Source organism: Dipodomys ordii, unplaced genomic scaffold, assembly GCF_000151885.1.
Source record: "Dipodomys ordii isolate 6190 unplaced genomic scaffold, Dord_2.0 Scaffold28, whole genome shotgun sequence".
Classification (NCBI taxonomy): domain Eukaryota; kingdom Metazoa; phylum Chordata; class Mammalia; order Rodentia; family Heteromyidae; genus Dipodomys; species Dipodomys ordii.
In genome coordinates, this window is record NW_012267244.1 from 10002917 (window position 1) to 10017938 (window position 15022).

Genomic DNA, 15022 nt, shown 5'->3' on the forward strand with positions numbered 1-15022 from the left:
GCCATGAAAGTCAATTATTAGCCACCAAAAAAAGCCAGAAGTGGAGCTGTGGCTCAAGCGATAGAATGCTAGTTTTGAGCAAAAAAGCTCAAGGACAGCACTCAGGCCCTGAGTTCAAGCCCCAAGACCAGTACCAAAAAAAAAAAGGTACTTCAATTCCTTTCTAAAGCCTGACGAAGATAAGTTTTTGTGGTACTATACACATTTGTCACCCATATTAGTTGAATAACTAAAAATGATCTAAAGTAATTGAAAAAAAAAAAGTATTATTTACCTGACTTTATCCCTGAACTTCACAATTGGCACTTTTGCTCTTATTAGTTGAGGTCTCTCAATATAGCCACCTGAATAATAAAAAGATAGTTTATTAGGATACTACAAGAGTGAAAAACAGCTAACAGCACAAGATAAATTCAAGTATAGCAAACATTAACAAATTATAGCCATAACAAATGACAGTTACAAAAAATTTTAAATGTGGAAATGCTTGCAGTATGTTAAGGTAACAACATATTCAATTAAGTATAATCTCTAAGAGAGAAAAATATAAGTACATATTTTTTCCATAAAACATTTTGTGGAAGCTTAAAATAATGATGAGATAATATATACAGATAAGAGTGGTGGTGTATTCTTTAATCCCAGCTACTCAAAAGGTCAAGATAGGAAGGGGGGAGATCTAAGTTCAAGGCCATCCTGGGCAAAAAGTTACCAAGATCCCAATTCAAATAATAAACTGGGTATGGCAGTATGTGCCTGTCATGCCAGCTACACGAGAGGTGTAAGTAAGAGGACTGTGGAAAGAGATCCTATCCAAAAACATTACTAAAAACAAAGAGGGTTGGGGGACCTGGATCAAGTGGTAGAGTGCATGCCTAGTAAATACAAAGTCCTAGGTCAAATCTTAATACCATCAAAGACCTAAATAAATTTTTTTAATGATTTTGTATTACAATAAAGTGGTCCAAGTTTACTCTCTATTGGAGTACTACCTTCAGGCTTTGTATTCATAACTTTTTAAATCAGTAAAGATGGATGTTACTGCAAAAGAGATGAAATCTCTTGCTGACAAGAAAATCTATAAAGATCTTGTTTTATCACTCAGCTATTCAGAGATCATGTATTAGAGCTATTTATTCATGCTTTAATTTTTCCACTGATCATATCACTTTTTGAGAAACAGAACCACTTTCCATATCTTTAAATCCTTTAATGCATAAAGTGGAATATTTTGCAAGTAGACTCAACAAAAATTTCTTGAATAAAGTTTACACATTTTAATCAAAAGTCATAGGAAGCAGGTGATAGTGTCTCACATCTATAATCCTACTCAGGAAGCTGAGATCTGGGTATGGAAGCTTGCAGCCAGCTGAGGCAGACAAATGGAAAGACTCATTCAATTAACCAGTAAAAAGCTGGTTATGAGTAAGTATGGCTAAAGTGGTACAGTGCTAGCCTTGAGAGGAAAAATGTAAGCAAAAGCTTGAGACCCTGTGTTCAAGCTTCAGTATGGAACCAAAAGCAAACAAATAAACAAAAGTGCAGCAGTGCATGGCAGTAATCCCAGGAGTCTGAGGAGGCTGAGGCAAGGGGATTCTCAAGGCCAGCCCGGGATATACAACAACTTCTAGGCCAGTACGAGATAGTGCCATAGCCATATATCCTTTAGAAATAATTAATTAGCTAATTAAATGAAAGGAATTTAACTGGAAGAAAAAGGTCTACATTTTATCTAACTCAACCAGAAGATAAAGAAGAGTTACCAGAAAACAAAGTAAAATACATTTTAAGTAAATACTTGTATCAGATAAAAAAATGAACTTGACTTACAAAGTCTAGTACAGAAGTGCTTATGGACTAAGGTAAGTATATGTCGTGCTTCAGTCTTCTGATTTACCTGGAAAAAAAAAAAAACACTGGGAAATTTAAAAATAATGCATTTCATTATTTTTCTTGCAAAATATTCCGCTTTCTGCATTAAAGGATTTAAAGAGATGTAAACTGGTTCTTTTTCTCAAAAAGCTATAAGATCAGTGGGAAAATTAAAGCATGAATAAATAGCTCTAATACATGGTGTCTGAATAGCTAAAAGAGTGATAAAACAAGATCGCATAGGTTTTGTCAGCAAGATATTTCATCTCTTTTGCTGAACTGTTTGATCTTCCAAATGTAACTCAACCAAAAATAAAACATACAAGGCAAACTTTTCTTGAGTTGTTTTTCAAAATACATTCATTACAGAAAAAGCCAACTGTAGTACTCTTTCACATCTACCCTTTTAAATTCATTCCTAATTTTAAACTTATAGCACAATTTTTAAACAAATTCTGATGAATTCTGACAAATTCTTTGAGTCATAACTCCAATTCTAAAAATCATTAAGGTGATCTTTTTTTCCTTATGAAGATGTTTGATTTTAGAATTTTATAGTTGATAAATGTCTCTACATTTTACAGGGATAAAAAACCTGATAGTTTTATCTTGTGGGTAAATGTTATTATTTAACAGACATTAAAGTTATAAGTTATAAAGATAACTTGTGGAAAATGGGGGAAAAAAAAAGGAAAGAAATTCTGAAACAGCCATGCCATTTTCTCCTTCAAAATAAATGTACAAAAATTCATCTTAGAAGTTAACAAGGAGCTGGGAAGGTGGCTCAGTGGTAGAGCGCTTGCTTTGCATGCATGAGGCCTGGGTTCAATTCCTCAGCACCACATAAGCAAAAAAAGAAAAAAAGCCAGAAGTGGCGCTCAAGTGGTAGAGTGCTAGCCTTGAGCTGAAGAGCTGAGGGACAGCGCCCAGGCCCAGAGTTCAGGCCCCACGACCAGACCCAAAAAAAAAAAAGAAGGTTAAACAAATCCAGCAGTGGTACTCACTAGCTACTATGTTGAAAATGAGCTACACAACTTGTGGATAGAAATGGAAGGAAAAAAATCGAGAGAGAGCAAAGCAAGGAGTGAAACTGTCCAAAAAGAAATGCACTATTTGCCTGACTTATGTAACTGTAACCCTTTGTACATTACCTTTATAGTAACAATAAAAACTTAAATTTTTTTATATCTCCAACAAAACTTACTTAGCAGTTTTAACTTTCTTAACATGTTTATTTCCTCCTCTAAATTCCGAACACTGACAGAGGATAGATTCTTATCTATGATGCCTCCATTTGGTATTAACTATAACAACACGACTCACACATGTGATTAAGACTGGAGGACTATGCTTCTGAGTACACGCTAATAATATAATTGACTAAGAAAGTTTTACTTAAAAACTCTTGCAAAAGCTGAGCACTAATGGCTCATGCCTCTAATTCCAAGCTCTGACAAACATAATTCAAAGCCGCCCAGGCAGGAAAATTCATGAGACTCCAATTAATCACCAGAAAAGATGGAAATAGAATTGTGGCTCAAGTGATAAGAGTACTACACCTTGAGCAAAAAGTCTAAGGGAGAGCATTCTGGCCCTGAGTTCAAGCTTCCGTACCAGCACAAAAATAAGAATAAAAAAGTATCACTGTGAATTCAAATATATTAAGGTAATATATTAAGGTAATACTGACACAGGCTCTTCTTGATGCATCCAAAGCAATGACACTTCTAAATAAAGACAGAGCACATTAATAACACATATTAAAGCTAGCTCACTTTTAACAATTAGAATTAATGCTAAATTTTATATTGTGTGCAACATGCACGTCTTAAATGAAAAAAAGATATAACCCCTGATTTTTCTGAAATTATGATAGACATCAAAGAACAAAAAAAGTAATTAAAATAAAAACTTTCCTAAATGCCTTAGTTATAAAATTCCTTAGCCAATGTAACATGAAAACACATTAAGAATAAATGTTTCATTACTTACAGGTTCTTCTTTAACCACTAGGCATAAATCACCATCACTGCTCCGGGCACCAAATCCATTTAAAGACGACCCCACCAAAAAGAGTCTGCTTTCTACACAAATAGAAGATTTTTAAAATATTATTTAAAATTTAAAACAGAAATACTAAGGTATAAAGGACATGTGAAACAGAGCAACATACGTGGAAATAGGAGTTGAATTTCTCTCTGCAGCTGCGCTCGACAGAGTTCTTTCTTCTTTAAGTCACTTACTTGCTGCTGACATGTTTCAAATAACTCCAATATCTGCTGACTCAACTTGAATTCAACACACACACACAAAAGTAAGTTTTGTTCAAAAATGTGGAATAATTACCAGACAAATCTTACAAAGTATAATATCACTGACAAGTCACAAAAAAGTAGTTACAAACAATTCATAATAAAAAGTTATGGATCAACAACTATTACTCTTCATCACTATTTGTTCTAAGTGTAAAATGGGTTTTTTTGCTAATTTTAAAGGGTCATAAAAACAAGAATAATCAACAGAAACCACATGAGTAGCATATCCTAGATGTTCACTACTTTATTTTTTAAAGAAATTTGCCCCATCCATTATAGTCACAGTGGTGAAACAGACTGTAGTAAATTCATAGCTCCTATGCTCATAAAAAAAACCAGCCTCCCCTCCATTCCAATAATACCACTCTAAAGCCCAACATCTTCAAATGAAGATGCTATCTACTGACCTCCTTTGTTTAGCTACCTACGTGATTTAACACTTTTCGCTCCTTCCCTACTCTCTGTCATCACCACAGGTGGTTTTTTTTTCTTAATCTGTGGTAAGATATACTTACTAATTACAACATATTCTACACATTCCTGGACTTCTTATCCTCTAATATTTTTCATCAGTATACACTCAATAGTTATAATATGGTCTTTACAATAAACTGAAACTGCACTAGCTCTGAGATTTTAATCCAATATACCACCACCTTATTAGTTTCAATACCCTGCCTCTCACTTTCACACTATCCTCACGCATGGCTCTTGATCCACACAAGAGATCAAGATTCCCTTCACTCAACCTTTCCCTCCCATTGTCAGCACCTCAATGGTATGGTTTCCTTCCCAAAGCAGTTAATTTCCTTCTAAAATGCACCCTTGAAACATTCTCTTATGTCTTAGAAACATAGTCTCCTTGTCATATTCTGCAAATTCTAACCTTAGGTTAATAGAAAAATCACTTTCTTTGCTCTTACATCTAAGTCTCTAAGAGATAACTTTTTTTTTTTTTTTGGTCCAGTCGTGGGGCCTGAACTCTGGGCCTGGGCGCTGTCCCTCAGCTCTCCAGCTCAAGGCTAGCGCTCTACCACTTGAGCGCCACTTCTGGCTTTTTTTCTTTTTTTGCTTATGTGGTGCTGAGGAATTGAACCCAGGACCTCAGGCATGCAAGGCAAGCACTCTACCACTGAGCCACCTTCCCAGCCCGAGATAACATTTTTTAAAACTTGGAAGTCATTCAAATTTATAGCCTAAATGTCATCATAAGGTTAGGTGCTCTTAGCTTTCCTTACCACCACTTTCATGTGGCTGCCAAGATCCTGTTCCCCCTTTTCACAATACCATTCCAAAATCATTAATGTTTTCTTCAAGCCCCTTATACTTACCTCATTTTATCTGGTATATTAAATTCACATGAAAGTTTATTAAGAAAATTGAGGAGCTATATCTTCCTAACAAAGACTGCAAAATTAACAGTTTTGAAAGATAATTCCACCAGATGAACTGCTGTATCTTTTCATGCTCAAAGTTAATCTGTCTATGAATAATAGTATCCCATACTTAATAGGATAACCTACCCTCACAGAAGACTGTTTCACCCAAAAATGCCCAATATGGAAGTGAATATTGTTGATCTAGATAAAAGCAGGGAAGAAGAGAAAATACTACACAGAGAGATAATACATAGAACTCAAGAGGCCTAGAGCCAGACTTAGAAAGCTAGCCAGCCTAACCTGTACCATCTAAATGAAAATCTCATGAAACATAAATAACAGAAAGAAAAATCATAGAAAGAGGAACAAGAATGGGAACATATAAGAAAAAAATGGAGAAATAATGCCTGAAGACTCTAATCAATTCCCATTCAAAGTTTTTATAAGAAAATGAGAATGACCAGAGTAACAATCTTATAGATAATGAAGCACAAATTCAATTCTCTAGTTTTACAAAATATGAATCCTCGAAGTAGTTTAAATATTTTTGGAACTTCTAGATTCAGTTAATAATAAATTTATTATTACCAGTCTTAAGTGAGCTGTTTCAAACATCCGCTACTCTTTTCTTTAGCCAGTCTTGAGTTCTTGAATTCAGCATATGCAATTTCCACCTTCTCTAATATTTTCAAACTTCTGATATTCTACTTCATCCTTTTCATTCATAACACATGACCTTGCATAGTAATTCAGAGAACAAAGGAAGAAGCCGCGGGCATCCCATTAACTTCTTCCAGCCATATCTATAAACCTCTCTATAAAGGCCCATATCCTCTTTCCTATCCTCCAAAAGGCTTTTCTCCAAAGGCCAATCACTCTGCCTACAGACAAGACCCTCTCCCTGTCCACCTTCCAGGAAATTTCATTCATGATTCTTTTCTTTCCAAATTCCTCCCTCTGTATTGAATCTTTCCCATTAATAGTTGTAAGTGGCTGAAGTTTCTCCCACTTTAAAATTTCAAAAAAGCCTTGCCCTAACATTCCACTTTTACCCCCTTCTCTTCAAAAGCCAAATTTTCCAAAACAGTTATGCATACTCTCAAGGTTCTATTTTCCTAGTTTATTTTCTTCAACCTATTTCAGTCTTGGACACAAACTCTCTTCTTGGACAATCATTATCTATATATTGGTTTCATTTCTCAATGAAGTATACCATAAAGCATTGATGCCAGACACTATGACTAATTATCAGTAGCTTCTCCTCTATCTTTAATCCATACATTCTCAACTGAAGGCAATTTTGCCTTCAGCATGACAACTGAAAATGACTACAAATATTTTTGGTTGTCATAGTATTACAACTAAGGACTAGTGGGAACTAATTAGTAAACAGAGGCCAAGAACTTTCTCAATATCTAGAATGCATAGGATTGCCCCTTAATACCAAGGAGAGCAGGTCTAAAACATCAATATTGCAAAGGCTCACACACTGCAATCTGATCCTATCATTCATTCTCCAAATACAGCTTAAACCTATCCCTTTCTCTTAAAACAGTACTTCTTAATTCAAGGCACAGATATAGTTGTTAAGCACTGAATTAGGCTTAGATACTGATAAGGAATCACATGCTGTACTTCTGACATTAACAGAACAACTTGTAACATATAGCCTAAGTCCTGCTTACCTGTAATCCCTAAAACCCTCAGAAAATGACAGTGCTAGTCTGATCATACAAGTATCAGACTGATCAGACAGTGCTAGTTCAATCATCCATCTGACTTGTAGGAAGAACTGATGACATAAACCCAGATTGATTTCCTAAGTTCATAACAGATTAGCTCAAGTTCCCAGGACTGGCCATGTCTATAGAGCCCAGATCCAGTGACTCAAATCTGTGACAGCACTATTAACATTCACCTGGAATTTAATTTCCCCAAAGCCAGGTATAAGACACTGACTCCCAGCTTGCATGATTATTTTTAATGGCTAACTTGTACATAGGTGATAAAAGGACCATGTATATTTAGCACAACATTGTATTTCCCGTGCCTAGTACTAATAAATAAAAATACCTATTGACACTAAAATAAAGAAAATCAAATCTAAGGCTAGGAATGGTACACACATCTATAATCCCAACTACTCAGAGACAGAGATGAGAGGATCATAGTTTAGGGCTGGCCAAGGCAAAAAGTTAACAGATTCAATTTTAACCAACCAGATGTGGTAGTAAAGCCTGTCATTCACCTAATAGGAAGACCTAAGTAAGAGGTTTACAGTTCAAGAACAATCTGGACAGGGCTGGAAAGGTGGCTCAGTGGTAGAGCGCATGCCTTGCATGCCAGAGGCCCTGGGTTTGATTCCTCAGCACCACATAAGCAAAAAGAAAAATGCCGGAAGTGGCGCTGTGGCTCAAGTGGTAGAGCGCTAGCCTTGAGCTGAAGAGCTGAGGGACAGCGCCCAGGCCCAGAGTTCAGGCCCCATGACCGGACCCAAAAAAAAAAACAAAGAACAATCTGGACAAAAAACAAAAGACTCTACCTGCCCATGTAATTGTAACTCCTCTGTACAGCATGTTCACAAATAAAATTTAAATTTAAAAAAAAAAGAGAAAAAAAAAAAAGACTCTACCTAAAGCATAAAAAGGCTGAAGGTGTGGTTCAAGTGATAGATTACCTACCTAAGCATAAAAAAGTGATAGAATACCTGCCTAGCAAGTACAAGGTCTTAAGCTGAAAAAAAAAAATCAAATCTATTTCAGGAGTTTTACTTGTCACTATTAAGATGTTTTTGAACATGTGTCTATGGCCTTGACTTTATTTCTGAACTCCAAACATATCAATCAGTTCAGTTACAGAACATTTTTTCTACAGTATTGGTAAGCTATTATAAGGAATTGGAAAATCGGTGTAGGGTATTAATGTAACACTGAAGAGGTATATGTAATTTGTACATAGAACAGAATCTGTAAAAACTATAATCATCACAATAAATAAAATAGCTCTGGGAATTTTGTAAGGCAAGAGTCCTTATATATCTAAGACAACTAAACATAAGCATTTGCATCCAAGATTACTGCTCAAGAAAAAAACATCCCTATGCCTCACATAGCTGTGTTAGTGTATTACCTTTTCCTCTGACTTAACAGCAGCTTCTACTCAAAAGGTCCACTTTCTAATTCACTTATCTCAGTGCCTATCTCAACTCTATCTTGAATATTTAGAGCATGTTATCCATGCTAAGCTGTCTGCCTGGACTGCCTAAGCAATTTTCTAAGGTATCTATTATTATTGTTTTGTTTGATTGGGGTTATCTAAGCAATTTTCCATACTTTTTGTATGGCTGTGGGCATGTGTGTGGCATGGGCTTGAACTCAAGAGCTTCTTGCTCTCATAGCTTTAAATTCAAGGTTGTCAATCTACCACTTGAATCACAACTCTACTTCTAACTTTCTGCTTGTTAACTGGAGATTAAAGCATCAGACTTTTCTGCTCCACCTGGATTTAAACCTCAATCCTCAGATCTCAGCCTCCTAAGTAGCTAGAAATACAAGTGTAAGTCACCAGCACCCAGCTCAATTATTCTTGATGGTGTTCTGACTACAAAATTATTTTTGCAACTCAAAATTATTTTTGAGTAGTCTACTGTAACACTATTCCTCATAAGCTTAGCAGGATATTTGTAAAATGTAAAGTTTCTTACACCACAATTATAGCAAATTTTTCCATTGTTCCAAATTACCTCCTAATTATTTCCTCAATCAACTTACACACCCCAAATCATGGGTCCTGAACTCTATTGGTAGACAAGAATGAAATCACTGGATTTACTCATGTTTCTCTGTATTTTCCCTTAGTCCATCCATTTTCCCTAGGTACTCTCTTCTATCATTTCCACTACCATCTGACACAACTGTTCAACACCTCCCACCCAGTTGCATTAATAGCATTAAAAAATTATCCATCTTCTAGGTCATCTCATTCAAAACCACATTCTACTGTGCTACAAGAACTATCCCCCTAAAAATATACCTGTGTTATCTTCTGTACTCAAAACCTTCAGAGGCTTTCTATTGAGCATCCAAGACCCCAAACCACTACCTTCCTTTTATCTAACATAAACTATTCATTTTACACTCTACAGGGGAAAACAGAGGTAACTGATACAAACTGATGAGCATGTTGCTGATAAAGATACACATTCAATAAAATATTAGTTATTAGTGTTCTACAGATGACCTGGCATTACAGTTAATTTTAAGAATATGGTCTCCCTATCCTTGATAAAAGCAGGTTTAATTCCTTTTCTATGTACTTTTAAAGACAGAGGGCAAATTTTGGTTTTGACACTTACTAGCTGTGATCTTGACCAAGTTATGCAATTTTTTTGAGCTTCAATAAAATTAGGATAATATCCACATCATGTGGTTATTGATTAAATATAACAAGGAAAATAATAAAGAGTAGAAACACCAATAAACATTAGTTTTGTTGAAAAAGTATTCACTTAACCCAGCCATCATGGTACACACCTGTAATCCCAGCACTAAAAAGTGGGAGCAGAAGGATCACAGTTGAGGCCAGGCTGGGTTACATGCAAGACCCTGTCTCAAAAAAAAAAAAAAAAAATGAAAACAAAAAATATTCACTCAAAGAACAAATCCAGAGCACACAAAACTGCCTGCCTTCTTTCACCCACAATTAGACAGGACGAAAGTAGTAATCAAAGAAATTGGTTCAACTGCAAAATCTGATTATCCCTCTGAGAAAAATGCCTAATTCCAAAAATATTAGATTTAGGACAACTCTTTCCTATACAACACACAAAAAAACTTATTGATAGGACATCATATTTTACCAGATGCTTTATACTGAGTAACATGAATTATATGTTATTAAATTTATTGAAATCCAACATCTGCCTAATGCCTATGCACAACTAATTAATAGTTTTCTGTTTATAGAGTTGGAAGGGGTGCTGTGGCTCAAAGTGGTAGAGTACTATGAGCAAAAAAGCTCAAGGACAGTGCCCAGACCCTGAGGTCAAGCCCCATGATTGGAGGGGGGAAGGGGAATTAACTGTGTTTCTCTCTACAAAGCACTTAACTATGGATCATCTATCTATTCAGTTATAGAAGAGTTAGCTTCAAACATATAAAATAAAGCTTCAATTGTCTAATCATAATACCACTACAAAATAGACCTTATTGGCATAAATATTAAAAACTCATATACAGTAAATGTTTTACATATTCAGAGAATTTATACCACATGCTTTTTTATTATACTATCACAAAAATATATTTTTACTGGAAAACAATGATGAAGAAAGAAAGGGGAAGAAGGCAGAATTCCAAAAGGTCCCAAATTTTATTTTCCTTTTTCCAAACCCTCTTCCACTGCTTTTGCCTAGCTATCCCTATTTCATAGTGAAAGAAATGCTGAGATGGAAAATAGTCTTTTCAACAAATTATGCTGGACACTGGCCTGACATCAAGAGAATAAAAGTGGACCCCTACTTTCTATCATATACAAAATTTAACTGATGGGCTGGGAAGGTGGTTCAGTGGTAGAGCGCTTGCCTTGCAAGCTTGAGGCCCTGGGTTCGATTCCTAGCACCACATAAGCAAAAAAGAAAAAAGCTGGAAGTGGTGCTGTGACTCAAGTGGTAGAGCGCTAGCCTTGAACTGAAGAGCTGAGGGACAGCGCCCAGGCCCAGAGTTTAGGCCCCACGACTGGACCCAAAAAACAAACAAACAAAAATTTTAACTGAAAATGTACCAGCATCCTAAATGTAAAAACTAAAATTATAAAAATCTTACAGCACATAAGCATTGATCATCATGACTCTGAACTCAATCAGACATTTAGAGGATTCACCACTAATAGTACAAGCACTGGACTCTATCAAACTTAACAGAGTTTATGCCTCAAAGGGCATGGTCAAGAAAGAAGAGAAACAAATCACAGAAATTTTGCAAATCAGTATACAACACGGACAAGAAAGAAAGTAAAGAAACAAATCACAGAAATTTTGCAAATCAATACACTTCTTTTTGTTCTATTTTTTTTGGGGGGGGGGATTGAACTCTGGGCCTGGGTACTATCCCTCAGCTCTTCAGCTCAAGGCTAGTGCCTTATCACTTGAGCCACAGAGCCATTTCCAGCTTTTTTCTGCTTATGTGATGCTGAGGAATCGAACGCAGGGCCTCATGCATGCAAGCACTCTACCACTGAGCCATCTTCCCAGCCCCTCAGTATACTTAAGAAACTAATATTTAGAATATATAAATATCTCTTAAAACTCCACAACAAAAAGACAAATAACCCAATTTAAAAAAAAAAGCAGGTGACAGAGAGAGTACATTTTATGGTATAACTATAACTCAATTAATAACAAAAGAATAATAGAGGAATAAAAAAGCAATACAAGAAAGAATGAAGCAAGTATTGCTTTTCTGACCCACTACTTTCTTCACATTTGCTATATTCTTCTGGGTGCTAAGAACTTAAACATGACCAAAATATAATCATTATATTCTCTTCCAGCTCCTCCTTGGTTTACAAATGTCCTACTTCTCAAGTGTGAGTAGGACAACTATGAATAGCAGCAAATTAAACTATAAACAATACCATAGAATGTACATAGATATTTATATTATACATCCTTCCCAATCACTTACATGTTTAACTTTTATCTACAAGAGTACTAATATGCTTCTACTATTGGATATAACTCACTGTTCTCAATGTTAACATAATTTTCCAAAAATGATTATTTAAATCATTGCATTTCATTTATCTGAAATACTAAATATTCTTATTACTGAATTTCTGTTGTTGTTTTATGTTGTCACCCTAGGGTTTGAATCCAAGGAGCAATGCCTTGTTTCTTGCCTGGCCAGACTGGGCCATAAGCCTCTCTTTTATGCTTCCCTCATAGGTAAGAGGACATGTGCCTACTACCACGTCTAGTTTATTAGTTGAGATGGGATCTCAAATGTTTTGCCCTGGATGGCCTTGAAGCAAGACCTGACCAGCTAGTATTACAGGTATAAGCCACCATACCTGGCACTAATATTTTTGCTAAATCTGATTATTCATTAACTTCTTACATTAATAGTGCAAAGGAAGAAAATGTTAACTTTTTTACAATGATAATATGAAAACTATCTTTTGTAAGATGAATCTTTTTAAACTAAGAAATTAAATATTTGGGGTTCTAATACAAAATTTTATTAGTAAGGTAAAATCTAACAGTTTCACTTACCTATAGTCACTACCAAAAATCAAAATAGTATTTTGACAGAATATTGGATTATACAGTATTGCAAACAGTGCAAAAAAGGCACACTGTACTCGATAAAGACAATAGATACTCCTGATTATTTAATACATGCTTTATATCAAACTTCTAAAAGGTAAAACTAAATCTGCATTATTACCTTATCTTTAGCCTCAGGCAGAGGAATTTCTCTAGGTTCTAAAAGTGGTATTTCTCGAAAAGGTGGAACACATCTGACTATATCTGGAACATAGTGTGTATGAAACAATGGCGGCATTGAGAATCTTCGTTCAGCTGACAAAGGCACTATATGGTTAACTATGGCTGGTTCTTGGTGAGGTGAATGGAAACGTTGCCGTTTACCATCAAGAGGAAGGCCTTTTTCATCGCTTAATCTCCTGAAAACAAAGAATGTACCTTAGTGATTAAAGAAAAACTTTTCAACAAAATACAATTAAAAATACATGAATACCACATTACATAAATACCACATCACATGACAATATTATACCTCTTCCAGTAAGGTTAGAGTTAGTTCCAATTAATTCTATAATGAACTAAAAATATCCATTTTTATCACAAATAAAAATGCTCTAAATACCTTAGAAAATAAGTAGTAAAAAATAAATAGAATGTGGGAATGTGTCTTAGTGGTAGAATGCTTGCCTAGCATCCATGAAGCCCTGGGTTTGATTCCTCAGTACCACATAAACAGAAAAGGCTTGAAGTAGTACAGTGGCTCAAGGGTTAGAGTGCTGGCCTTGAGCAAAAGAAGCTCAAGGACAGTGCTCAGGCCCTGAGTTCAAGCCCCAGGACAAGAAAGAAAGAAGGAAAGAGAGAAAAAGAGGGAGGGAGGGAGGGAGGGAAAGAGGGAAGAAAGAAAGGAAAAGGAAAAGAAAAGAGAGTGAGAGGGGGGAGAGACAGAGAGAGAGAGAGAGAGAAAGACATCGTAAAAATCTATATAGAAGAAAATCTTGATGAATGTACTGGAGTCAGTCATTTCCTACCCCAATATTTGATTTCAGCAATGAAAACTTTGCAGAAAAACTTCTAGAATCACCAAGAACCACAGATCCAAATTTTAATATGAGTGCTATATATAAAAAAGGCTTGTTGCAGGACACCAATGGCTCACATCTGTAATCTCAGATACTCAAGAGGCTGAAATCTGAAGATCCTGGTTTCGAAACTGGCCTGGGCAGCCATAAGACTTCTCTCTAATTAACTATTAACACAAAGAAGTAGAGAAGGAAGAAAAAAAGCAGAAATAGGCAGAGGAAAACCAAATACTTGATATGTAAATTTTTATTATTCTAAATTGTTCATTTAGGCAGCAAATTATGCCATAGTTAAGGGTTAAAATTCCTTTGAAGATCTAGAATTCTGTGAATCCTAAACCCTCAGAAGTTTTTTAATGATAGTGCTTCTTTGGCATCTTACCAGCTCCTCTCTTTTTTACAGATCCACAGAGTAACTGAAACTCCTACTCGTAAGTTAAAATTTACAGTGTTAACCAAGTATACTAATATTTCTAAACCTAAAATTTAGTTCAGAGCGATCTAAACTGAATACCTTCTAATAATACCAATTTTAGTTTTTAAAATATATGTAACATGAATAAAACATTTTCACTCATGATTCACAAATTGGGTATCAAAGCAATTTCCAAAAAAAATAAAAATATGAAGTTAGTACATTTAGAACCATTACATAATGTTCCCCCCCATGACAACTCTGAAGAACTTGTACAGCTATGCCACTTAAACTGAGTAACTACTTCTGTTCCAGCTTTCTCCTAAATAGCAAAGAGATAACATTATCTACCTTTTCATGAAGTACTATAAAACTTAATCATTACTTATAGTCTTTAATGCCTACTACATTGTGACTGATTCTTATTAATTTTAAAACATAGAATGTTTAGACAGTTTAGACAGTATTCTCTTATATTGTCAAATATTTGTACATCTATCAAGTTCTATTGTATTTTTTGTTTGTTTGTTTTTTGGGTCCGGTTGTGGGGCCTGAACTCTGGGCCTGGGCGCTGTTCCTCAGCTCTTCAGCTCAAGGCTAGCAGCTAGCGCTCTACCACTTGAGCCACAGCGCCACTTCCGGCTTTTTTCTGTTTGCTTATGTGGTGCTGAGGAATCGAACCCAGGGCCTCATGCATG

General features: G+C 35.5%; 1 protein-coding gene across 2 annotated transcripts in view; it reads right to left on the reverse strand.

The window, feature by feature from the left end:
- Positions 1 to 15022, reverse strand: part of Papd4 (PAP associated domain containing 4) — a 43764-nt gene that overhangs the window by 20121 nt on the left and 8621 nt on the right. For both annotated transcript variants that reach the window (XM_013015907.1, XM_013015908.1), the window contains exons 4-8: positions 13012 to 13249; positions 4046 to 4160; positions 3865 to 3956; positions 1831 to 1897; positions 275 to 344 (exon numbers count right to left, since the gene is read on the reverse strand). In XM_013015907.1, coding sequence (XP_012871361.1) covers positions 275 to 344; positions 1831 to 1897; positions 3865 to 3956; positions 4046 to 4160; positions 13012 to 13249 — 582 coding nt within the window. The remainder of the gene's footprint in view (positions 1 to 274; positions 345 to 1830; positions 1898 to 3864; positions 3957 to 4045; positions 4161 to 13011; positions 13250 to 15022) is intronic.